Source organism: Carya illinoinensis, chromosome 16 (genome assembly GCF_018687715.1).
Source record: "Carya illinoinensis cultivar Pawnee chromosome 16, C.illinoinensisPawnee_v1, whole genome shotgun sequence".
Classification (NCBI taxonomy): Eukaryota; Viridiplantae; Streptophyta; class Magnoliopsida; order Fagales; family Juglandaceae; genus Carya; species Carya illinoinensis.
In genome coordinates this window covers 27,735,498-27,762,993 of record NC_056767.1, presented here as the reverse complement: position 1 = coordinate 27,762,993, position 27,496 = coordinate 27,735,498, and the positions used below count along the sequence as shown (strand labels likewise).

The window sequence follows — 27,496 nt, the reverse complement described above, 5'->3', positions numbered from 1 at the left end:
GGAAAGAAAGAAATATCCTCCTTAATTTCTTTTTGTTTGTTTTGCAAAGAAAAGATCAGAGATTCAGCAAACACCAATATTGCAGCCACCAAACTATCATTACACTCAAAAACTTCATCAATATAACAATCAGCATAATATTGATTTGATGATCCAAAAAATCCATAAAAAAATTATAAAAATAAAAAATAAAAAATAAAAAAAGAAAAGTTCAAACAATCATCTCATTGAATCCCATCAAATTACCATTAAAAACTAAAAAAATGACGGCTTCAAGGATGATTGGAACCGAAAAACCCCCATAACCAAATATAGAAGTAATTGCACATAAAATTCCATTGCTTTCAAGATTGAGCTAATGATCAAAGCAAGAACTCAGACGATCCTAGCTTTCTGCAGCAGAGGAATGACCAAATGGCCATAAACACGTGACGTTGCTTCCCTGCAAGATCCAGAACTCACTTCAGAAACCATCATCAACAACTCCTCCAAACCAAGTCTCCCGAATCTGCCTTCATCTCTCTCCAAAAGCTTCAGCATTTCTTCGAAGAACCCTACTTCACAGGGAAGAACCAAACCGCCTGTTCTCTGGAACCCGAACTCTTCCTCGGCTTTATCGAGCAGAGCAACGAACACGGGTAGGTTCAGGAACCTGGTGGGAATCACGAAACGCTTGCGTTCCTGGCCTACATAAACCCCTAGAAAACCGGGCGGGATGCGCCTACCCGAGCGGGAGGAGGTAGGCGAGACTGTTTGGCGCCGGAGACTCGTGTACTTCCACCGGAGCATGACTTGTTTGAGCCGCAAGATTAGGCGGATCGTCTCGGCCCGTTTCGTGGAGGTCGCCATGAGAGTCGCAGAGAGAGAGAGAAGAGAGTTCAGAAGTTGGGAGACGTTTAAAAACCGACGGGGACGAGGGCACGTATGGCAGTGGGACTCGGAGTTATCGAATCTGAAAAAGACCAGAGCTTTTAATTTGATTACGGAGGTTTTTCATTTTTAAATATTTACGTAGATCCGTACTTTTATTTCTTCTCATTTCATCTTATCTTATCTTATCTTATCTTATTATTAATTTTAAATTTTAAATTTTTATATATATCAGATTTTATATTTATTTTTATTTACTTATTATTTATTAATTACTTATTTTATTTTTCTTAAATTAATTGTATTATTTTACTTATTATCCATAACTAAATATTTGATAAGAGAAAAAAAATAAAAAAAATAATTGTGTTGTGTGATATTCTTCATTAGAATTTTTCTTAAAACATTTGGCTTTGTTCTTAGATTTTTGTGTTAAAAAAAATGGTACCTTGGTTGAAATTTTCATTTTGTATTTTGAGTAAAAATGCTTCATGTTTCCAAAAAAACATAAAGAATAATAATAAAGTAAACCAAATTTTTTAACTTCTAAGTGATTTCTCAATAGATCTTAAAAATTCTAGAATATAGATAATCATAAAAATAAAATAAGAAAGACAAAGAATATAAAATACAAAAATGTAAAAGATTAAATAAAAAACATAGGGTGAATGACTTTGTGAGAAGGAATAAAAAAAGATCTTATCTCTCCCTATTTTCTTGTTGGTTTTGTAATTTTGTTTTCGTATCGGGTAAATGATATTGGCAGTTTTAATGTGTGCAAGCTTTGTACAATTTTTTTTTTAAAAGAAAAATTTTATTGGACAACTCTATATCACACATCTATTTTTATTTTTTATTTTTTATTTCATTTTTTCTCCTTAACAGATGTGTGATATATGTCTGTTAAGTACAAGAACTCTTTGAGAAAAGTAGATAAATCTTGGACCGACATGAAAAAATAATTTTTTTAAGGATAAAGCTTCTTTGCCGCCTGGGGTTGACCGCCGGGCAAAATTATTTATTTATTTATTTAGTGATTAAAAAAAATGATTTTAAATATATTGGTGCATTTTATTTTTTATTTAATGATTAAGAAAGTGATTAAAAAAATGTAAAATAAAAAATAAAAATAAAAACACTAGGCGGTACGGTATGAATGGGACGGCATAGTAGCCGAACCCTTTTTTTGATAGCAAATGCCATTTTCAAAGAGAATGCATGAATAAACATCTATTTTTCAAAGAGGATGCATGAAACATACTTATCTTATAATTATATTTAATATTAATCTTTATATTTTGCTAAGCCATATCTTATTTTTAACCAAATTGTTGACAAGAAAACTCAGAGGTTAATTTTTCCGTTGAAAAACCATTCTTTATCCCCACAAATTATGTGTTTTTTTTAATATATAATTGTTCAAAAAGTGACAATATCATTCTTCATTATTTTATACACCAATTAGAAGTCAATAGTGACCGACAAATTTTCAAGCATTGACGTGATATAATAACAGTCCGGTGTGCCATGCACGAAAAATTGACACGGTGAATCGGACTGTTCTTTCGACCCGAAATATGGTATTCTCGGATCGGATCAGGTACGAAAATTTCTTCAAATCCATCTCATCAACATTATATACAAAATATTTAAACTACGTCGTTTTGATTTATAAAATTAGAAAAATATTTTAAATGAAAAATTCTATATATTTTATTATCATCTTACTTGCATTACACTAAGTAAGATGTTGCACATTTACTACTATTAAATGATCATTTATCGCATGCTTCTTTATCATTAAATAGTGATAAATGCGTTACATTATATATAGTGAAATGGAAATAGGATGGTGGTGTGATGTAAAACATTATTTATTTTAAATAGTTAGCTTTGGAATACAAATTTTCTGATTCAGGATGAACATGGAATTTAGGGGACGTTTGGATAAGAAGTTGAGATTAAAGATGAAAATTATTTAAAATATTGTCAAAATATTATTTTTTAATATTATTATTATTTTAGAATTTGAAAAAGGAAAAATGATATTTGCAATCGTTAAGTACGCAAGTTATATACAATTCTTTTGAAAAAAGTGAGTAAATATGACTTATAAGAAAAAAACTAATTTTTTTATAGTAGACCAAACTTTTTTTCAAAACGATTACGTGGCATTTGCATATTCTATGGCGGCATGTGTCATTATTCTTAAAAAAATTAAATTATTTATTATATTTTGTGTAAAAATTTTAAAAAAATAATAATAATTCTATAAGTTGAGATTCGATAATTTTTATTTATTTATTTATTTATTTTATCCAAACGTTTCGTAGAGTTTTGAGTATAATTACGGCTATGCATCCGGCCATTTTTTTTTTTTTTTTGGAATGGCAGTCGGCCGTTTTTATTTTCCGGTTCAGTTCAAAATTTGAAAAATGGGATTCATAGGAATGGGTGAATTTCGTACAAATTCTTATGCGCAAGTAGGTAATAATTATATTATATAGTATGGATATAGAGTATTCATAATTATATTTCATATTTTTAAAAAATATATATCACATTTCTTTAAAATATTTTTTTTATAAAATATTCTACCACAATTGAATATCTAGATTTTTATAACAAAAATTTTATGTGCAGTACTTTTACGTATTCTACTGATGTGATTAGTTGAGTATTGAAAAAAATTGATACAATCAATCACATCAATAAAATACGTAAAAGTGACTGTATGTAACGCTACTCTTTTTATAAGAAGGTGAGTCTAGACATCTGCTTGCGGGTCAACTTACTTTTTTATTGTTCACTTACTTTTTTATTACTATTCACAACATATCTTAATACTCAAACCCAACTTAAGTCTGCAACACTACATCTCTAATGGTATTGCATTAAGGTCATTTTAAATTTTGACAGAACTAAGAGATAAATACTTAGATCATACCTTAAAATTATTATTTTTATTATATTTCGCAATTATTTCCTTTAATAATAATGTCTCAATTGATGAGTTCAAATGATTTTGATGCTACACGACCTTGTTTGTTTTCTCATATGAATACTTAGACCATACAGTCCGTATCTTGTTTTGAAACTTTTCAATGGGATTCTATTTCAAAGGATCAAGGTTCCAACTTTAGCGGAATTTTTTTTTCCTATTTTGATGAAATTATTTCGGCATTTCATTTGGGTTCAGTCTCCCACCTTCTCCCTTTGTTCTTGTTCTGGCTTATTATTTTTAGGATGTCGAGTTAAGTTATAAATAATAATATTCTATAAATCTTATTGAGGTGAGTTTAATTTTTTAGATTGAAATATATGAAATATATTAAGATGAATTTAATTTTTTTTATAAAAAAATTAAAAAAATAATACCGTATATTATTGATTGATATGAAATGAGTTGAATCCAATCAACCTTAATGATTCATGCTTGGGGTATAAGTAATTCATCTCAGTGGCTTAAAAAACAAACTTTATATTTATTATGGCATTATTTGAGTTGCTTTTCATTCAGCAGGCTGAATTCAATGTGTATAACCTCGTTTCACATCCTGTGTTTATTTTGCCTCTGTTTACAGGTGGGATTGTTGCAACTACCACACTTGACAGGGGAATATTTTTAAGGTTTGTTCCTTTTGTTGGCACTCAGAGAGAGAGAGAGCCTCTTTTCCCAACTAACAATAATAACTAATTTATGAGGGGTGTTTGGGTTATTTATTTCTCCTGTTCATTTGCATTTTACATGGTTAAAAATTTTATTTACAAGTTGGTAGGAGATGATACACTCTCTCTATTATTGACTTGACATAATGTCATTAGTAAGGGAAGTTTAAAAATCAAATCTCTTATAAATTAAATATTTTTACGTAACCATTGTGATATGATGTATCCCTACACGAGCTTGTAAAATTAATTTTATTTAAAAGTCTTTATACCACACATCATCCATGCAGCATAATTTGATTTAGAAGATAAATTTTAAAATTTAAATATTACAAATTAAATTATGACTCTTTTACAACTATTTTCGACTCACTTCAAATCAACTAATATAATTGTGCCACTTCATTAAAAAATATTTTCAATTTCATATAATTACTTTTTATTTTAAATAGAGTTGTAAACTAGTTGTATGTTTATCATTTCCTAGCAAAAATGAGAAGCATGTATTGTTGTATAGGGCTGGGCAAGCGGGCCAGATTTTTTTCCGACCCGGTCCGGAACCCGGTTATCCGGGTTCCGGTTACGGGCACCGGCCCGGAAAACACCCGGTCCGGTACCCGGTTTTTAAAACCCGGGTGAATCCGGTCCGGGTACCGGATTTATAACCCGGTACCCGGGTTTTAAATCCGGTACCGGGTTTTTTTGGGTTTCTGCTACCTTCCGTGTTAAGAAGGCGGAAAAACGCGTGAGTGTGACTCGTGGCGTCACGTTTCCTCCCGTATCCTATTACACGTTTGCGACCTTTCATCTTCTCTTCGCGTCCCCTCAAATCTCTCTCTCCATATTATATACAAAGAATCCACCGATCCTTCTTCAGAACCTTCTCATTCGAGAAAATCTGACGGAATCGAACCTTCAGCAACCATGTCGACTAACCCAACCTCGAATCCCATCGGTGTACCTCCAGAACATGGATAAGGTCGAGAAGGTATTCAACCGCTTCGACACCAATGGCGATGGCAAGATCTCCGAGTCGGAGCTCGGTGCCGTCCTCAGCTCCCTCGGTACCACATTCGTAGATGAGGGAGAACTCCGTCGTATCATGGCAGAGCTGGACTCTGATAACAATGGCTTCATCTCCCTCCCCGAGTTCGTGGCCTTCTGCCGCTCCGGCTCCGAGGACGGATGATAAGATCCGTCGACTCCGACGGAGACGGTAACGTCAACTTCGAGAAGATGATGAGCAACACAAACAAAAGTAACGGCTCCGTGTTTTACAGAGGGAAAAAAAAAAAGCGGTCTCAATCCGGAACCCGGAATCCGGGTTTTACAAAACCCGGATTCATCCGGGTTCCGGCCCGGATCTTACCCGGGTTAATCCGATCCGGGTTCCGGCCCGGATTTTAAATCCTGGTTCCGGGTTGGATATATCCGGATTTCCGGGTCGGAACCCGGATGAACAACCCTATTGTTGTAGGCATATGTCCACATCCATGCAAATAAGATTCGAAACAATTTTCGGTAGGGAAAATGATTTACACATAACAATTTTTGCAATACTTTACACAACTATATTTTAAATGAGAGGTATTTTTGTAAAGCACATTATAAAATTAACTATAAAAATATCTTCATTTTATAATATTGTTGTAAAATATATTATAAAAATTTATTATGTGTGTATCATTACTCGGTAGGGTAGGCCTCTTTCAAGGCTTGACCTTCGCACTAAACATGGTGCCAAAGTTTGATTTTAGACATGTATCCCATTATCGCATATATGATAGGCTTGTGAAAATGGCCCCCGTCTTTCTAAATATATTTTCATAGCCCAACTCCATGCGGCCCATTAACTACAATGGAAAACCACCCATCCGACTAGCTAGTGAAAAGCACTACTCACCCATCCACCTCATTCAAACGTCATCGTATCAATGAGTGAAAATAGTAATAGGTATGGAAGGATCTGAAAATATGTGGTTTTAAGTATAAGAATGGGTCAGGAAGTTGAAAGCTTTTTAAAAAGATCTGAAAAGTTAGAGCAAGTGGGGTTTTGGTGCTTTAGGATTTAGAAAGAACAAGTTGCTGCAGGTAGATCTTCATAATTGATATGAAGGGAAGGGAATTAAGGAAATGTTCTCTAAATAAGTGATAGAATAATAGTTTCAATAGATCACTATCAGAGAAGAACACAAAAGAATTACTCAAAAACATAGAAAAACATTCTTGATGTTCAATATCTTCATAATTGATATGAAGGGAAAGGAATTAGGGAAATGTTTTCTAAATAAATCACATTGGATAGAATAATTATTATTCTGTAAGCTAGTTTCAATAGATCATTCTCATATAAGAACACAAAAGAATTACTAAAAACCAAAAAAAAAACTTTCATGATGTTCAATATCTTCATAATTGATATGAAGGGAAGGGAATTAGGTAAATGTTCTCTAAATAACTCACATTGGATAGAATAACTATTATTCTGTAAGCTAGTTGCAATAAATCATTTTTAGAGAAGAACAAAAGAATCACTCAAAAACATAGAAAAACATTCCTGATGTTCAATATCTTCATAATTGATATGAAGGGAAGGGAATTAGGGAAATGTTCTCTAAATAAATCACACTGGATAGAATAACTATTATTCAGTAAGTTAGTTTCAATAAATCATTCTCAGAGAAGAACAAAAAAGAATCACTCAAAAACACAAAAAAACAGTCCTGATTTTCAATATCTTCATAATTGATATGAAGGGAAGAGAATTAGGAAAATGTTCTCTAAATAAGTTACACTGGATAAAATAACTATTATTCTGTAAGTTAGTTTCAATAGATCATTCTCAGAGAATAACACAAAATTATCACTCAAAAACATAGAAAAACATTCCTTATGTTCAATTCAAAATATCAAATTTAAGAACGTTGAAAATCAGCCCATAAGTTGGGCTGTATAGCTGAAAATTGTCCTTAGTAGAATTTTATCAAAAATAGCAAAATTTCAATAATCATGTCAAAATTAAATATGTATTAAAAGAAGTAATTTGTCAAAAATCTGGGCCAAATCGGGTTCATAATCACTTTCTAAACGATAAATGAAATATTACTATGAAAGAAAAAAATAATTAAAAATGGGGATCCGAAAGGGAAAACAGTCGATTTTGGTATCGAAAAATATGCATACTGAGCGAAAATGGATCATGACCACGACATGTGTACCAAAAAGAGCTTTTTGAATTGAGGTCATATGTGCGATTTTAATACCCGTAACTAAAGTTATGGCTAAAATACAGAAACGTACCAAAAGCTACCCTAATTAGAAAAAAATCACGATTACTTGCCATTTTTGAGCTAATTCACCAACTTAAGATATCTCAGCGTCATCAACATACCATCTAACAACTCAGCATCATTTGATTCGGATTCTCTTACATCAATAGGAGCTTGTAATGCATGTAGGATGGAAGAGCGGTTGAATCAGAATTAAAGAGGTTGTCCAACTTGGAGTACGAGATCTCTGCAATTCTACTGTTTGAGTTCTTAGTTTTGATTAGAATATCATCTAGATTATCTAGCTCTTGAGCTCGTCTGATTTCTTTGGGAGGTTTAGAGTCCTTTTGATAACACAACTATTCTCCGGTATTATTTTTCATATATTTCACTTCCAAATATCACTCAAATATTAAATACTTTTAATTTTAAATTTTTAACTTTTTATCCAATCATTACAACTTTTCTAAACCATTAAATAAAATACAAAAATAATATTACGTTCTCAATATTCAAAACAAAAACAATATTTAATTTTTTAAAACTTTTTATTCAACTTTTTTCCCTCATTTTCTAAAATTCAATTAAACATATTAAGTCAAACCATTTCACTATTACTTATAGATATACTAAGATATTTTAATAGAGCTGAGGTAAGTTGGGAATTTGACAATATGCTTTCTCCTTCATCAATCATCTTAGTAGTGGACACTGGACACCCTTAATAAAATCTTAAATGGAGCAACCAAGAAAAGTTTTCTTGCTTTCTCCTTTTTTTCTCAGAGGCAATCAACTCTCTCTCTCTCTCTCTCTCTCTCTCTCTCTCTATATTATAATCCCTCTCTTGGAGAAGGGTGGCTGATGGAGGCCGTACGTATCCCATCCTTATATGGAGGCATGTGTATCGAGTTGTGTTCTTTTGTTTTCTCTTTATTAGGAGTTCATTTAGTGATAATCAAGAAGGTAGTTGATGTGTTTCGATCCAGTCATATTTACTTAATTATGTAGTACATTTTAAGTGATAGTACATCTGAGATGGTAGCCATGTCGAGTGATCACTTAAAATATAATATCATATCAACGTGCATGTATAACTAAAGATGATAAAATTTAAAACGAATAATAAATTCATATAGATTGCCTCTTTCTACATAATCCCCATATATACAGATAAACAATACTATTTTTTATATATGTAATAGGGTTTACCTAACAAACTCCAAGATAGTGTCACACACTCTCAACTTCATCTTCTATTACTTTTTAAAGCCATTGATTAAACAATTTCTCCTTTTGAGTGCCCTAGATACGTACTAGAGAGCAGCTAGATTGATATAGGAATAAAAAAAAAAGATTAAAAAGGGGTAAAAACAGATATAATGGAATGGTCACTCACTGACCTTTCATTTTCTCTCGCATGTCTCTCATGGAATGGATCCACAAGAAAAGTCTATCATAGGCCTTTCAAAATGTCGCATTATTTGGGGTATAATGGAATGGCGACTGACCTTTTTTTTTGTAAAATTGGATGATTTTTCATAAATATTAATCCCCATGCGCGCACTTGGCAGATTTATGGCCACAAATGGCGAGCATTTAAAAGTGGCCGGGATAAGAGTTTTGTGAATGGGATTTAAGTGGTGAAATGACATTGCTTAGACATATTTAAAAGAGCACTTTCATTTTTTAAAGCAACGATATTAATGCGTAGTTTGACTTTGAGGAAATATTAACATTGACACAATTTTAATTTATATACCCACTTAAATTAAGGATCTTTAGAGCATGTTTGAATATCAATAATGATTGGAAATAGTTAAGAATTATGAGAATTTGTTTGAGATTAGATCTCGAAAAAATGAATGAAAAAAAGTTGAATAACAAGAGCGCTTTTTCATTTTTCAAAACAGTATTTAAAAAAGTACTTTCATTTTTTCAAAACAATAATAATATAAGGCTTGGACCTTGAGGAAGTATTAACAATGACACAATTTCTACATATATATTTAAGAATTGTGAAAAACTGTTTGACATTAGATTTTGAAAAAGAGAGAGAAAAAGTTAAATAAAAAAAACACTTTTATTTTTCAAAGTAATATTTAAAAGAGCACTTTTATTTTTCAAAGCAATATTTAAAAGAGCACTTTCATTTTTCAAAACAAGAATAATGTGCAGCTTTGACCTTGAGGAAGTATTAACATTTACACAATTTCTACATATCCACTTAAGGATCTAATTTAGAGCATGTTTGAATATCAGGAATGTTCAGAAATATTTAAAATTGTGAAAATTTGTTTGACACTAGATTTAAAAAAAAGAAAAAAAGAAAAAATTAGAATAAAAATATTTCTCAAAATAAGTTTTATATTAGAGTCTGTAAAAGTTATGAATAGATAAAGAATAAATCTATTATGCAGCCCAATGTTACGGCCCTAAATGACCGCTCATTAAAAAAAAATTATTTTTTATTTAATAATTAAGGAAGTTATTTTTAGTGTATTGGTATATTTTTTATTTTTTAAAAAATATTTAAATATATTAAAAAATATAAAAATAAAAATATAAAATTGTTCAAAGCAGAATGCCCAATGGTCATTGCTAGCCGGCAGTCTCGCACAACTCATAGATAAAATTAAAAAAGATTTTTAATATAATTTTTATTTTAAAGTTTGTAAAAGTTGTATTGAATTTTGTGTTGGAGTAATAATTAGATAATGATTAGATAAAAGTTTAAAATTTGAAATAGATTAGTTTTTTTAGTGATGTTTGAAAATGAAATTATAAAAAATTTTACCTTTGCAAAATTGCTTCTAAATTTAAAAAATTAATTTATGACTGCATACCAAATTAATTAGAGCAATGTTTGACCAGGATTAAAAATAATTTAGGTCAAACAAGCTTGGATTAGATTAAACAGGTAGAAACAATTCCTATAGAGTTTAAAGAAAAAAAAAAGGTTTTAAAATGGTAAATTTGTGGGAAGTATTCCTCTCTCGATCAAGCAAACTATCCAATTAAAGTCTGCATTTTCTAGCAAGGAAGAAGACACGAGTTGGCTACAAAAGAGAGATGCTACGATAAAGGATTAGGGTGGCGCTACTCCCACCGCTAGAAGTTCTCACTGGGGCTTCGCTAGTACAAATTGAAGTTTATATATATATATATATATATTTTAACATTTTTAAATATTTTTTTTAAAATTTATAATATTATTAAAAAATATTTCTTTAATCATGAAATAAAATAAATAAATAAATAAATAAAATTTCAGCAGATCTCCCAACAATGTGACTGGCATTATTCTAAAGGTTTATACATATCACACTTTTACTTAATTAATATGTGATATGTTATTTTTGTTTTTATATTTAAATACACATATATTTAAGTAATAGATAGAATGGTAAAAATAACAAATCACGCCAAAGGCGGTGGCCTGATTGGCATTATCCTGAAACTCGCCCTCCCCAAATATATATAAAAAAAAATCATAAATCACATATTAATTAAGTAGAAGTGTGTAATGTAAAATTTCTATATACAATTTCGATATACAAAATGGATTAATCCACATTAGTGATCGTGTCTCTCATCTCAAACAATAGTCTAGCTTCTGTCTAAATCCTAAGTGATAGCGTTTCAAGTCTTCCACTAACCAAAACTTAAAAAATTAATGGTCGGTAGACGTAGTGGCCTGCCAGCTGGGTCCTCTTCTCTAGTGGGGGAAGCAAATGGCGCACGTACAGCAACAGGTTGTGAATTTACCTAGCAAGTGGCAAATGTCAGTAACATTCAATTTCAGTATATGACTAGCTAGGACTTTGGCTAGCTCTGAAGTGGACAAGATTAATTAGTCATGTTGGTCGTGTGATTACCCTTCTCTCTCTCTCTCTCTCTCTCTCTCTCTCTCTCTCTCTCTCTCTCTCTATCTAAAATGCTATAACTATAAAGAGATTTAATAAAAATAAATTCAAAAATTAATATTTTTCATACAATCCGTTACACATATTTTTTAGAAAAAACTTCACAATCTTATTATTAGATTGCATATGGAGCCTAGTTTGTGAGCAGAAAAGGTTTAGATAGAAACTTTGCTCAACTGTTGCTTGAGTAAAGTTCAACATGTGAATTCGCTAGATGTGCGCTCAAGTGAAGGTTAGACAGGTTATTCGCTCAATGCTTACATGACAGTGGGCTCGAGTGAAGTACTAATCCTAGTGTTCGAGTGTTTGCTCGAGGCAGGCTCAATACGCCACTCGAGCGAAGAATCCAATTTTGCCATTTAGGGTTTCCAATTCTGTTTTCACTATAAATATGTAATGTTTGTTCTTTTGTAGGTATGTTCAGCAATTCAGAATGAACAAAAGAGGCAAGGCATGAGAGCATATTGTGAGAGTGAGAGTTGAGGTTGTGTGAGCAGAGTGGTACTCTTGTAACTCACTATATGTGATTGTAATTTTCTCTAGAATAAAAACCTCTGCAATTTTGTGGATGTAGGCAGTTTCCGAACTGCGTAAATTTTGTGTCGTGTAATTGCTGCTTTTAGTTGTTTGTCATTGTTGGTTTCACAATACTGATATACCATATCAAATCATATTAGCTTGTGAATTTACTTTTATAAATTTTTTTTGTAACTAAAACATTCCTTTATATAAATACTAAAAAATACTCATGATGATTGGCGCGAATTAATTAATATATAACATGGTCCCATAGTTGATTTTAACGCCATGCTTCTCCCTAACTTATTTCTCCAATGCCTTGTTAATATAGATAGTACTGTATGAAGGTGTAATTGGTCCGGTTCGGTTTAATTTTATACAAAATTTAGGACCGAATCAGTAGGCACTAATTTTGCATTTTTTAAAATCGATTATGCACTGATTTTCCTCTTAAACCGTACTCCGGTTTTCGGTCCGCTTTTTCAGTTGTAATAAAATACAAATTTGTCATAAAAATTCTTTTTTAAAAAAAAAATTGATTTAAAAAATTCTGTTTTATTAAAAATCTATTACCATTTACAAAAATATGCTTTACAAAAAAAATCTGCTATGTAAAAAAATTCTACTATAAAAAATCTATTTTATAAAAAAAAAATCTACTATGTAAAAAAATTCTAATATAAAAATTCTGCTTTAAAAACAAAAATTTGTTATATATACAAAATTTTGCTATATAAAAAACTGCTATAAAACAAAAATTAAAATAAGAAATTTAGTGTAAAAAAAAAAGTGCTATAATCCTATATTAGACGATTAGTATTAATTAGTATATATATTAGTATTAGTTATAGCTATATAATATATTAGACAATATAATAATATTAATATTAGACTATTAGTATAGCTATATATTAGTATTAGTTTTGATGATTTAATATAACTATATTAGTATAAATATAACTATAGTCTATATTAGAATATTAGTATTAGTATATATGTGATTATTTTTTATGTGATTAAAAATTATATATAATATAAAACATATTATATATAATATTAATATATAAACAGTATCGGTCTGGTTCAAAACTAACTGGAACCGAAACCGGACCGGTTCCGGTTGGTTTTTCATTTATAAAAACCGGTTCCGGACCGAACCAGTTCAAAAGCAGCACAACCGGTCCGATCCGGTTTAGTCTAGTACGATTTTTCGGTTTGTTAGATTTTTTTTACACCCTTAGTACTGCATTCATATGGTTGGAGAATTCTAATTTGGAGTTTTAAATATGGTGTATATTTTTTAAGATGAGTTTTGTTATGTACAAGTAATTGCACGTATTAATTTATGTATCAATACTAATTTTTTTATATTTAAAATTTAAATTAATATTATTTTTAATAAAATTTATTTTTTTAATTAATTATATTAAATTAATACATATATTAATACGTAATTGTAATTATATTTTTATTTTAAGATTACTTCGGAGTTTTGGACCCTAACGCGAAAGCCCACCAAACCCAATACATCTCACCACGTGAAACAAATTGGGAATAAAACTTGATGACGAACGTGACTATTTTGGGACGAGAATTGCAATTATTTTATTCTTCTCATGCATAGATAGATAGTGCTATGAACAGGGAAATTCCACGACATTAACAAACCAAAGGAACCTTGCCATCAGTTGCTGCATTATAAACCCACACTACTGATCAAAACATGGACAGACTATTCTTCACCTAAAAGAGATGGAGAAGCTTGCTTGTTGTTGCAGGAAATTAGGGCAGTTTTGTAGGGATTCATGCAACAGAGTCACTTGTTTTCTCGATCTCCCTGTCCACCCTCTATGGCTCCAGCTTATTTACTTCTTAATTGTCTCTCTGCTCGGTTGTTTGGCTTTAACTGTCTCAAAGCCAAGAACAACCTCGTTTAGACCCAAGTTTGTTGATGTGTTCTTCACGTCCGTCTCTGCCACAACAACTTCCAGCATGTCAACCGTGGAAATGGAGGTTTTCTCCAACACCCAACTCATCACTATGACAATCTTAATGTTTGTTGGTGGGGAGGTTTTCATTTCCATGCTTGGACTTCAATATGCGAGGTCTAAGTTTCCCAAAAACCATCGAAGTACCGTTGATCAGAACAGAGCCAGTAGTACAGCTATTAACGTCAACCTTATGTCTCAAATCCATAATAGTTTAAACAAACAAAACAAACTCGGTTTGATTGCTCTTCCCGGACCAGAATCCGAGAAACGTAATCAAAACGATGTTGAACAAGCAGGAATCATATGCTTGGACAGTCTTAGTCTCGAGTATAACTCTGTTATGGCTTTGGGTTATGTGGTGTTAGGTTATTTGTTGGTAGTTATTCTAGTTGGTTCTGGTTCAGTTTTCTTGTACATAAGCCTCGATTCAACTGCAAGAACGGTTCTAAAAAGCAAGGGCCTAGATTTTAAGACGTTTTCTGTGTTCTCGGTGGTTTCTTCTTTCACAAACTGCGGTTTCATCCCAACAAACGAGAACCTGATGGTTTTCAAGAAGAATTCAGGTCTCCAGCTGCTTCTCATTTCACAAATTCTTATGGGAAACACTTTGTATCCGCCATGCCTGCTACTTGTAACCTGGGTTTTGAAGAAAACCAGTAAAAGACCAGAATTCAGTTTCATACTGAGGAATTACAGAGACATGGGATACAGTCATCTGGTCTCTCTTCCTCACGCAGCTCTTCTGTTTGTGACTGTTTTTGGGTTCATATCAATAGCGATCGTACTATTTTGCTGTATGGAGTGGAACTCGGAAGCCCTGGATGGCCTGAACTCCTATCAGAAACTCGTGGGCTCATTGAATCAAGCTGTGAACGCGCGGCATGCGGGTGAAAGTGTATTCGATCTATCCAGCATCTCTCCAGCAATTCTGCTGCTGTTCATCGTCATGATGTGAGCCTTCTTCATTACATTATTCTTTCTGGAAGCCAATACCCTAAATTCTCTTTATTTCATTTCATATGCTAGGTCAATATCCAGGATCTTTGAGCATTGATTCTTATTTGCCTCCAAAAAAATTTTAAAAAGCAAAATAAATTGAAATTTCAACTGATGTAAGTCTTCTAATTTTGTCTTCAAGTCAAACAGCTTAAAATATTTGTTAATATATATATATATATATATATATATATTAAAAAGTATTCTAAGGTTTATTAAGATTATTTTTCATTAGACGACACTAGTAAATTTTATGCAAAATTATGAATTAAAATCAAACCGTAATTTGTTGAAGCCGATTCAACTTAAAGAAAAATGTTTTAATTACAAAGAGATTTTACAATAATATATTGATAAATTGACATAGTTTGACGTAATATATTAGATTATAAAATTATTTTTATTAGAAAATAGATCTAATGTATCATATAAAAATACGATAATTTATGAATTTATTTTTATGAAATATTTTATATATATATATAAATAGTCAAACAGTAAATAATGAACATTAAAATTAACTTTTTTTTACTATTCATTGAGACAATGTCTTTCGGATTTGGTAGATGACAATCTTTTCAGTTGAAAATATGGGAGTTTGTTTCGTCTTCTTGTTTCGAAAGCAACATAATAAAAACACCTGAAAGTAGTTTACTATTAATTGAGATAAAATATCTTTCGGAGCTGGTAGATGACAATCTTTTCAGTTGAAAATATAGGAGTTTGTTTCGTCTTCTTGTTTCGAAAGTAACATAATGGAAGTATCTAAAAATAGAGTCAGGAGACATTAGTCTTGTGGAACTTTGTGTATATATATATAGCTGTACCACTTTCATTCTTTAAGTTTAATACGCATGAAAGTAAGTTTGCATTGGTGCCTTGGACCCCACAATTGTTAATCATGCAAGAACTGGGCCCTCCAATAATTTTAAAGGAATAATTATTTGCTCCATGATCTGATCTCTTTGTACGTAATCACCCCTAGTATCTGTCTTGGCCTATGCAAAATAATGCAAACATGTATGTGAAACAACATTTACACAAAAGATTACTCGACATAATTAAATAACTCCAAATATATATTACCATTATCAATAATATTTATTAAAAACAAAAAATTAGTTAAATATCTTATGATCCAAACAAGACTTTAATACATAGCGGACATTTTGTTTATTTATTTATTTTTGTTCTTTTAGGTATCTCCCACCACATACTACGTTCCTTCCAACAAAGTATCATGATCAGGTGGCTTCAGAAAATGGGAAAGGAAGCCCAAATCGAAGGAAGCTGCAGACTAGTTTCATGGATTGTCTGATGCTCTCACAACTCTCCTATTTAGTCGTATTCATCATTCTCATATGTATAACTGAGAGACAAAAAATGAAGGAAGATCCTCTTAACTTCAGTGTCCTTAACATCATCCTAGAAGTGACAAGGTTAGTTTTCATGACCTGATCTCTTCATTTAATTTTTTAAATGTGTCACGTCCACAAGTGTGATTGAGAATGATAAAATTCAAAATGAATAATAACACTGCTTTAAACGCTCATTACATGATGTCTCACATGATTTAGATAAAAAAATTTATTATCTGGGCAGAGCACACATAGTAAAATACTAATACATCATAATTTAATTTAAAAGATAAATTAAAAAATTTAAATGTCACAAATCAAATCATATGAATAGTATTTTCTATAAATCGACTTATTAATTCATGAGAATAGAATAACTCCATCTAGATAAGGCAACGTGAGGACTCACAAAGTCCATATTTTATTACATTAATATTGTATATATGATCCGTGCAGTTGGATGTTGGAATAATAATTACTAATTAAGATTGGGTGATGATGGTATGTATAGTGCATACGGTAACGTTGGGTACTCAACTGGCTATAGCTGCAAACGACAAGTGAAACCAGATAGCTCCTGCACAGACACATGGTACGGGTTTGTCGGAAGATGGAGTACCGAGGGAAAAATCATTCTCATCATTGTTATGTTATTTGGAAAGCTTAAAAAATTCACCATGAAAGGTGGTAAAGCCTGGAAACTTTCCTAATAATTAGGTCTTACCTTTTGTCTATGTAAATATATATATATAAATATATATGTGTGTATTTCTTCTTGCAGCAAGTGATTAATTAGTTGACTTTGACAGTATTATAAAGCAGTCAAGGTTTCAAAGTATGCTTTAAGTCTTATTTCTCTGTTTGTTTTTATGCCAACCCAAATCAGTTATTAATTAAAGTAGCTGGATGGAGCAAAAAGCTGATCATCAAACGACATGTTCTCATTTTGATGATGTGTTTGGGCTATATGCTGCCTCGTATAACTCTAAGGGGTTGGTCATAGTGGCAAAGGCTTCGTTTTGGGACATCATTCTCTTCAATATTTAAAGTTTAATATTTTATGGGTGGAAATAATCTTTTAAGATCATGACTCACACCTCTAATGAAAAGTTAGTAATTTAACTAATATTGTATAGAAATTTTTTTTAGAGTGCAATACACAAGATAAGATAGAGTTTACTATACAAGGATGGAGACAAAGAGATCAGATTCCACGACATTAAAAAAGAAAAAAAAAAAAAAATTAAGCTGCCTCCTATGTATTATCATTTCCTGTTAAAGCTGGAATGGAGTTAAAGCTATATCCTGTGGACCTGTATCTCGACATTATGAAAGAAGCTTTGAATAAAATTTAAATATTTCCTTTTCTTTTACTTGGAATCCAATACCCAATTTGTTAAGAATTAGTTCATTATTCAACTTGCGTTGGATATTGGATTTAGATTTTCCAAAATATTTACATTTAGAATAGAAAAAAGATAAACACATAATATAAGTTCGATCAATGTAGGCAAGTTTCAGTCACATATCCTACTTTGGGTTCTACTCAAAGAAAGAAGTGGTGGATGCAACACATGAATTAATGAGTAATGTTAGATACAATTATAAAATATGCAACGCACATTCTATTAATTTGAAAAAAAATAGAGTATACTATTAAAAAAATAACTTTTTTATATAAATCTTATATTTATTTACTTATTTTAATATGAATGCATGAAACTTGGATATTCTATAATTGTATTTAACATTTTTCTAGATCAAAACAGTACTTATAGCATTTAGATTTGTTTTGGTGAATTTCTCGGATGGCAATTCACTCTAAAAAAAAAATTATAAGACCACTTCATCATGTGTCTATTCGTGAATGTTGGGAAGAGTTTAAATTTCGGAAAGAGTTAATTAACATGTGAGATAATATTATTTACAATTAGTCATGAAATGGAGATGAACAAATTCACTCATGGATCATGTCACATGAAATTATTCTTATAAAGTGGGAATTATTGGGATCCCATATGCATCATGAATACCGAATAATGTGGGGTCGAAAGCACAAATGCAAATTAAATGGTACAATAATAAAGTGACGAACTACTCATCCTTATTAGAATCTCAAATCATGAATAATCCCAATCTAATAATATTGAAAAATTCTATACACCACACTACTGTCTCGCTTTTATTTTACTATATAAGATGTGACACATTTATCACTATTAGATGATCATTTATTCGATGAATATTTTGTTAATATATAAAATATATAATAAAATCTACCACTTCCTATTAGCTTAAACTTTTGAGACAAATGGTGATTTCATATAGTATTAGAACAGAGGTTCTGATTTCGAACTCTAACTCCACTCTCTAGCTACCTGATTTAATTAAATATTTCACGTATTGGGCCATCCATTGAGAAGGAGACTGACCCACATATGAGGGGAGTATTAAGATATAAAATAAATAATAAAATCTATATCTTTCTATCAATTTAAACTTTTAGAATAAATAGTGATTTCACATATTTATCCTTATTCACATATCTAGAGCGTATGTTATGGAGGAAGAGTAGGGGTGTTCAAATTTTTGAAAATTCCGACTCCGATCGAATTCCGTTCTGAATCCGACTCCGGCGGAGTCGGAATATTCTGAACATGGAGGCAGAATCGGAAGCACTCCGAAAATGAGGTCGGAGGTCAGAGTTGGAGTCAGAGCCCACGGGGGCTTTGAACTTTGACCTTTTATTTTATAAAAACAAAGATTCAAAACGACGTCGTTTTGAATCTTTGTCCCCCTCCCCCCCGGGGCAACTTAAACGATGACGTCGGACGTTCCTTGAAATTAGAACGGCGTCATTTGCTTAGTGAATTAAAACCCTTGCGGCAATGCCCCTTTCTTCTTCATTTTGTCTTCCGTCTTCCAGTTCCTGATTCCTTGCTCAGCGACTCAGCCGCCGGCCCTCCCCTTTCTTCTTCTCCATTCTTTTTTATTTCGTCTTCTGGTTCCCTTCATTTGTTCTTCGTGCTGCCTTCAAAAGTGTTGAAACTGTGCCGCTGCCCAGTGCCCACGGCGCCATCTTCACAGAATCATTGTGCCGCTACCGAAGGCGCCACGCCTCTCTCCTCAATACTCCGACCAAAATTACATTCACTTAGGGTTAGTAATTAGTATTTTATTTATCTTATTTATTCTCATAGTATGTGAATTTAAATTTTTCTAGAATTTATTTGGTACTTATTCTCGTTCATAATTTCTCTTTGGATCTCTCCGTGATATCAACAAAATGATCATGCATATTTATCTTTGATTAAAAGAAGATAAATGTTATATACATAAAGGATAGCTTTTGAATGTGGGAATAAAATTATCTCCACCAACCCAATAAGCATAGCTTTTGAAGGTTTTGATTAGCCAAAGACCTATTGCAGGTACTAGATAAACAGATAAGTTTGCAACCCCATGTAGAGAGATTAATGGAGGAATTTAGTTAAAAAGCTTTAAATTTGAACTAGAATGAGAAACTTGGGATCTAATGGTACCCAAATTGGACTTGAGATTGCAAAACAGAATAACCTTTGGAGAGTATGTAGTTTTCAGTACAACTTCCTCTAATGTCAAGGCTACTACTCGATTAATATTGTCAAACTTCCTTGAAAAGACAGAAGCTTGAAGAAAAAGTAATATATTTTACTCTTTTTCCAAGTTTTCTCATTAGAAGCATGTCTATAAAGAAACAAATTAATACAGCTGCAGATAAATGGCTAATTACAAAAATTTCCAGATAGTTGGGTTGGGACCTGTCTTTTCCTTTTAGTAAAGAGGGTCTTAGCTCCTGGAAGTTAGTCAAAATATTTTATCAAAATTTCTGTACCTTTTAGTTGGGTTGGGACCTGTCTTCCAAAGATATTTTTATCAAAATTTTTGTTAAGATCTAGTGATCTACAATTTAGGTAAGCCTAATAATATTTCCATTTTTGTTCAAATCATTTTCAAAAAGTTTTAGGTCTCACCTCAGATTTGTAGGCAAAATCAAATACTCAATGATGAATAACCAATTGACCTCAGATTCTATAAAGTTGAATGGGTGGGTAGAGAAAGAAAGTGGCTTTGCGTCTCATCTATCCTTATGAAGATATATTCCAGTTGATTTATCAATTGGCAGTGGCAACATTTGTTCCATTAGAATCTAAATTATGCTGCACCATGATTGTTCTCTCTAAAGGAGCGGATGATACCCATAACTTCTGGTCGCCATATTTTTTTCCCCTTCTCGTTGACATATTCTAGGTGTATTTTCCATTTGAACTGAAACTTTAAGGTACCTGTGATCATATACTCGGGTGCTGCATACCCATAGGTCCCCATGACCCTTGTAGAGACATGGCTTCTGTCATTTTAGTTTGCCTTTATCTTTCTTGTATGAAGATTCATTGATAATTTTCTCTCATTTCCAAAATATTTATCTATACTTTTTCTTCTGGATGTGGACCAATCCACTAATTGATTGTTTTCCACATTTCACTCCAAGTCTATAAAAGATTCCCATATCTTGAAAGCTTTGACACTAAATATCAAAATATCACGATATGACATATATTAAAAGGAAGTCACGAGACTCACGACTTAGCATTAATATATAAGATATATTACAAGTTCATTAAAAATAAATAAAAAACAAATCTTAATGTTCATGCATTAGTAAACAGCCCCAAAGACAAAACTCTTCTAATCCAAACAAACATAAATTATGAAAGTATTAAAGTACCAAGACCAATTATTTGGAAAGGCATTAATTTACCTAAAAAAATGGTTCTTAGATAATGAAAAGTTTGACATCATAGTTCTGCCATTTGCATGAAAAGTTTGTGCCTTCAAGGTTTCCATTTTTTTATTTATATTAACTGTTTATTTTATTTTATTTTTGATAGATATGGAGGATTCACCTAGTGGAAGGTCAGAAGGGAATCCAAGTACCCCAATCCCGTTACTGACACCGAGATCTAGACCCACTCCTAAAGCAGCTACATCTTGTGCAAGTAGCCGATTTCCAATGCTAGTGGACATAGAAAATGAGGATGAGGAAATGGGTATTGGGGATCTACCGACTCTATCTGTAGCTCCATCTCAGCCACGAACTACTAGAAAAAGGTCTTGGACATGGGAGCATTGCACCAAGATTTCTGGTAATCGTGAGAACCCACAGGCGAGATGCCACCACTGTGGGCAACTCTGTGGATGTCATTCAAAGAAGCAAGACACCTCTATCTTAATAGCTCATCTTGGTGGTTGCTAGCGATATAAAATATCGAAGGGAGAGATAACCACTGATCAGACTAAGCTCAGTTACGAAGCTTCTACGGCCACTGATGGTATAATAATTAAGAAAATGGTCATCCCTCAATACAGTGAGAAATTGGTGAGGGATATGCTTGCAGAGATGATAATTGAAGATGAGATGCCTTTTACCACAGTTGATAAAAGAGGCTTCCGAAAGTTTGTCAAGACTATTGAGCCACGATTTCCATTGCTATCACGGTATATGGTAATGCGAGATTGTATGAAGAAGCATGCAAAAGAGAAGGCGGAGATGAAGAAAATGTTCACTACCACTAGCCAGAGAGTGTCATTTACGACTGACACATGGACTTCCATATAGAACATTTCCTATATGTGTATCACAGCACACTACATCGATAGTGAGTGGAATTTGAGAAAATGGATTATTGGGTTCAAAGAAATTATTGATCATAAGGGAGCATCAATTGGGGCACTGATGGATAATTGTTTAAAGGATTGGGGAATTCAAAAGGTTCCATGTATTGTAGTTGACAATGCCAGTGCCAATGACACTGCAATTGAATGACTCAAGAGGAATACAAGTAAGAAAGCTGATGTCGTCTGCAAACCACGATTTTATTCACGTTCAATGTTGTGCTCATATCCTCAACCTTATTGTTAGCGAGGGGTTAAAAGAGATTGACGATTCCATTACCAGAGTCCGCAACATTGTGCAGTATGTGAGGGCTTCCCCTCAAAGGCTGTCAAAGTTCAAGGCAATAGCAAGCCAGCTTGGGATTTCATGTTCTAAGACATTGTTCTTGGATGTTCCGACTCAATGGAACTCAACATACCTCATGTTGGATGTGGTACAAAAGTACCAAAGAGCATTCGAGCGGATGGAGGTCGAGGATGGGGGCCTTAAGTATGCTTTACTGGAGCCTGCAGGAAAGAGGCTTGGTGCGCCAGACACACATGATTGGACTAGTGTGGGGCACTTTGTGAGATTTTTACAAGTTTTTTATGATATGACTATGCGAATATCTGGATCCGCATATACAACTGCAAACTTATTCTTCAGCGAGCTCTTAGAGCTTCGCTACCACTTGCAAGAAGGTTGTACGGATCGATGTGGAGTATTATCTGGTATGGCTATGAGGATGCAGGTCAAATATAATAAATATTAGGGGGATGTTAAGAAAATAAATAGATTACTTTTTGTGGCTGTGATCCTTGACCCCCGATATAAGTTGGCCTTGATAGAATTTTGGGCAAATTCCACCATGGGGGCAATGAAGGCTGCATGGTTTATTACAGCACTTAAAAGGGATCTTGATGAGTTATATTGCCACTACAACAATAGTGGTCAGCCTTCATCCGCAGCAGGCACCTCATACTCGACTTCGACACCTCAATTCGATGACTGTAGCTCATATGACTCTCAAATCCACCTCGTCGAGGTTACAATATTGTGAATCAATATCATTAACTCGTTGCAATGAGGAACATTATGCAATGTACTTCTGAGATTGAACGGTATTTTATGGAAGAGGTCGAGGCACCTAGCAATGTATTTCAGCTTTTAACTTGGTGGAAGGTTAATTCCACCAAGTATCAGATCCTTTCTTGTATTGCCTGAGATGTGATGGCCATTCCAATCACTATGGTTGCCTCTGAGTCAGCATTTAGCATTGGAGGTCGAGTATTGGATTCTTACCAGAGTTCATTGTCACCGTCAACTATGGAGGCCTTCGTTTGCACACAGAACTGGTTAAGTGATACGCCCATTGGACTAGATACCATTGGCTTTGATGCTGATAGCTATAAGCTTGAATCGGGTAACTTTATTTGAGTATTTCAATTGATTTATTTAATTCTTTTTATGATTTCATAAATCTATTAACTTTATACTTTTTATGATTTCATAGATATCATTGTGAACCCTAGCATATTTGCCTATGACTAATACTTGGAGTGTGGCTAAGTTGATAAACTCGTGATTAATTTTGATTGGTGAGAAATGATAATCAAATTTTATTTTTAGCAATAATAAATTTTCTAAATCATTTTTTTCCTTTTTATTGATTGTGACTTTTTATTTTAATTTTAGGTATCACCAACGACAAACCACGATGTATTGGAAAATGTTTTGGAGTACCTCTGTATTGGAAGATGTATTGGAAGATGTTCGGAATAGATTGTTTAAACTATTATCAATGTTTTGAACAATTGTATAGGAATTTCTTAAAAATGTAATATGTATTATTTATATTTAATATATATATGTATATATGTATCATTTATATATGTATTATTTATATATAATATATATATATATATATATATATATTAGTCGGGGCTCGGAATCGGAATCGGGCAGAGGTCGGAGCCTGATTCCGATCGAAAGTACTCGGAATTCCGATCGGAGTTCTGAACTCTGAACTCCGATCGGAGTCGGACTTCGATCCTCGCCGGAGTCGGAGTCTGAGTGAACTTCCAGTTCTGACTCCAGCTAGAATTGGAGGTCGAAAATCGCGATTCCGACTCCGTTGGAGTCGGAGCCCAGGCCAAAGGAAGAGGCTTGTCTACTAAAGTATTACTTAAGAATAATGATATCATTGTATATATAAAAAAATAAAAAAATAAATAATAATTGTGTTGTTACGATCGAAGGGGTGACCTCATCTCATACATGTCAAATGATTGGAATACAAGTAAAATATAAAAACTAAATTTTCAATTATTTAGCATAAGGTCGAGAACAATGTTCATATAAAGTTGTAAAATAGTTTTACCAATTTAATTGGTTGAGAGTGACATCCTACCACCCGAAGGTTGTTTTTGTTTGTTATGAATTGATTTAAGGTGTGGGTTAGATAATAAGATGAGATAAAGATGATTTTAGATGAAAATTAAATATTAAATAAAATCTTATTTTTTAATATTATAATTATTTTAAAATTTAAAAAAATAAAATTATTTATTGTATTATATGTAAGAATTTAAAAAAAAAAGAAAGAAAATGCGTCTGTGTCCTCCAATAATTTTAATGGAATAATTATTTGCTCCATGATCTCTTTGTAATCACCTACAGGATAAGATAGAGTTTACTATACAGGGATGGAGACAAAGGCCCTAGTGTCTTGGAGATCAGATTAATCTACGACATTAAAAAAAAAAATTAAGCTGCCTCCTATGTATTATTATTTCCTGTTAAAGCTAGAATGGAGTTAAAGTTATATCCTCTGGACTTGTATCCCGGCATTATGAAAGAAGCTTTTAATAAAATTCAAATATTTCCTTTTCTTTTACTTGGAATCCAATACCCTATTTGTTAAGAATTAGTTCCCTATTCAACTTGCGTTGGATATTGGATTTAGATTTTCCAAAATATTTACATTTAGAATAGAAAAAAGATAAACACATAATATAAGTTCGATCAATGTAGGCAAGTTTCGGTCACACATTACAACAAAAATTAGATTTAGTGACAGATAAAACTGTCACAAGAAATAGAAATAACGTCACGAAATATATTAGATGACAGTTATAAACTGTCACGACCACCATCACAAAATGTGCATCACAGAATACATATGGTGACAGTTTACTGTACAAGTTATTAATTAGTTGACTTTGACAATATTATAAAGCAGTCAAGGTTTCAAAGTAATCTTTAGCTATTGAGTGATTCTAGGAATGACTGCTTGTGGTGCCACTTAGTATAAATTTTATTTTTTATTTATTTTTTCATATTTTTTAAATATATTTAAATATTTTAAAAAATAAAAAATATATTAATATATTAAAATTCACTTTCTTAATTATTAAGTAAAATAATTAAAACAAATTTAAATACATAAACAATCCAAATGAGAAGACAAACTCAATTGATATACTAACATTTTCCTTAGCTATTTATGATGCAGCAAACTTTCTTCTTTTGACCAATCCTGCCAAGCCTACTTAATTAATTTAGTGGTTAATCTGTTTTTATTTTTGAATAATGTTCTATATAATTTTAAAGTGTGTAAGTCTCATCACGTACTTTTTATGAAAAAAAATAGAATCTATTATTAAAAAATTTAATTTTTTTTATATAAATATCGTATTTATCTATTTTTTTTTAAAGAGAGTGTGCGAGACTTATAAATTCTAAGGCCTTGTTCACTTTCACAAAATTTTCATCTCATCTTAATTATTACAATTTTTTCAAATCCACATACAAAATAAAATAAATAATTTAACTTTTTTAAATCTCAATATAACTTTTTCAAATTTCAATACAAAAATAATATATTCTAATAATATTTTATTCAACTTATCTCATTTAATCTCATCTTTGAAAATAAATGAAGCCTAAAATTTGTAAATATTATTTTTCTTTTTGTTTTTATGTCAACCCAAATCAGTTACAAATTAAAGTAGCTGGATGGAGCAAAAAACTGATCATCAAACGTCATGTTCTCATTTTGATGTTGTGTTTGGGCTATATGCTGCCTCCTATATAATTGAGGTTGGCCCTAGTGGTGAAGGTTTCGTTTTGGGATATCACTCTGTTTAATGTTCAAAGTTTAATGTTTTATGAGTGCAAACAATCCTTCATAACTCACACTTCTAATAAAAAGTTAGTAATTTAACTAATTTTGTATAGAAAAGTTTTTGAGAGTGCAATACACAGGATAAGATAGAGTTTACTATATAGGGATGGAGACAAAGTCCCTAGTGTCTTGGAGATCAGATTCCACGACATTGAAAAAAAAAATGAAGCTGCCTCCTATGTATTATTATTTCCTGTTAAAGTTGGAATGGAGTTAAAGTTATATCCTGTGGACCTGTATCCCGACATTATGAAAGAAGCTTTGAATAAAATTCAAATATTTCCTTTTCTTTTACTTGGAATCCAATACGCAATTTGTTAACAATTAGTTCCCTATTCAACTTGCATTGGATATTGGATTTAGATTTTCCAAAATATTTACTTTTAGAATAGAAAAAAGATAAACACATAATATAAGTTCGATCAATGTAGGCAAGTTTCGGTCACACACTACAACAAAAATTGGATTTAGTGACAAATGAAACTGTTACAAGAAATAGAAAAAATGTCACGAAATACATTAGGCGACGGTTATAAACCGTCACCACCACCATCATGAAATGTGCGTCACAGAATACATATGGTGACATTATTGTACAAACGTCACTAAAAATATTTTTAGTGACGGTTTGTGATGTGCCGTTCGAAATAATGTTTGAACGTTTACTTTTCTATGACGGTTAGAATCTGTCATAGAGTATTATGTTCGAACGTAAACTAGACAAATTGACATCCTAATGAGAGTAGGTAACGTTTGTTTATTATAATTCGAACGTATCATATTTATGTTTGAACATTTATAAGTTTGAACGTTACGTTCGAAGTTAGATTCTAACGTAAACTAACCAATGTCCGAACGTGCATATCATAATGTTCGGATGTTCATTCCAATGTTAAGAAACTAGAGTTCGAACACAAGAAGTACGTTCGGAGGTTTGGAACATTAAACGTTTAAACGTTCGAACGTTATGTTCATTTGTCGGTGTAAACGTTCGAACGTTATGTTATAATTTTGTGTGGT

General features: G+C 32.1%; 2 protein-coding genes across 3 annotated transcripts; one reads left to right on the top strand and one right to left on the bottom strand.

The window, feature by feature from the left end:
* On the bottom strand, positions 1 to 980 carry LOC122299704 (auxin-responsive protein SAUR71-like). The gene has a single exon (XM_043110119.1). It carries the CDS (start codon positions 847 to 849, stop codon positions 376 to 378), a length of 474 nt encoding a protein of 157 aa, XP_042966053.1. The 5' UTR covers positions 850 to 980; the 3' UTR covers positions 1 to 375.
* Positions 981 to 13,909: 12,929 nt separating this feature from the next.
* Positions 13,910 to 17,433, top strand: LOC122299540 (sodium transporter HKT1). Of its 2 annotated transcripts, none has more exons than XM_043109905.1 (3): positions 13,910 to 15,192; positions 16,437 to 16,676; positions 17,052 to 17,193. In XM_043109905.1, exons 1-3 carry the CDS (start codon positions 14,003 to 14,005, stop codon positions 17,065 to 17,067), a joined length of 1,446 nt encoding a protein of 481 aa, XP_042965839.1. In that variant the 5' UTR covers positions 13,910 to 14,002; the 3' UTR covers positions 17,068 to 17,193. The 2 variants fall into 2 exon arrangements, with proteins under 2 accessions (XP_042965839.1, XP_042965838.1); XM_043109904.1 differs by having other exon boundaries at positions 13,911 to 15,192; positions 17,107 to 17,433.
* Positions 17,434 to 27,496: the final 10,063 nt, after the last annotated feature.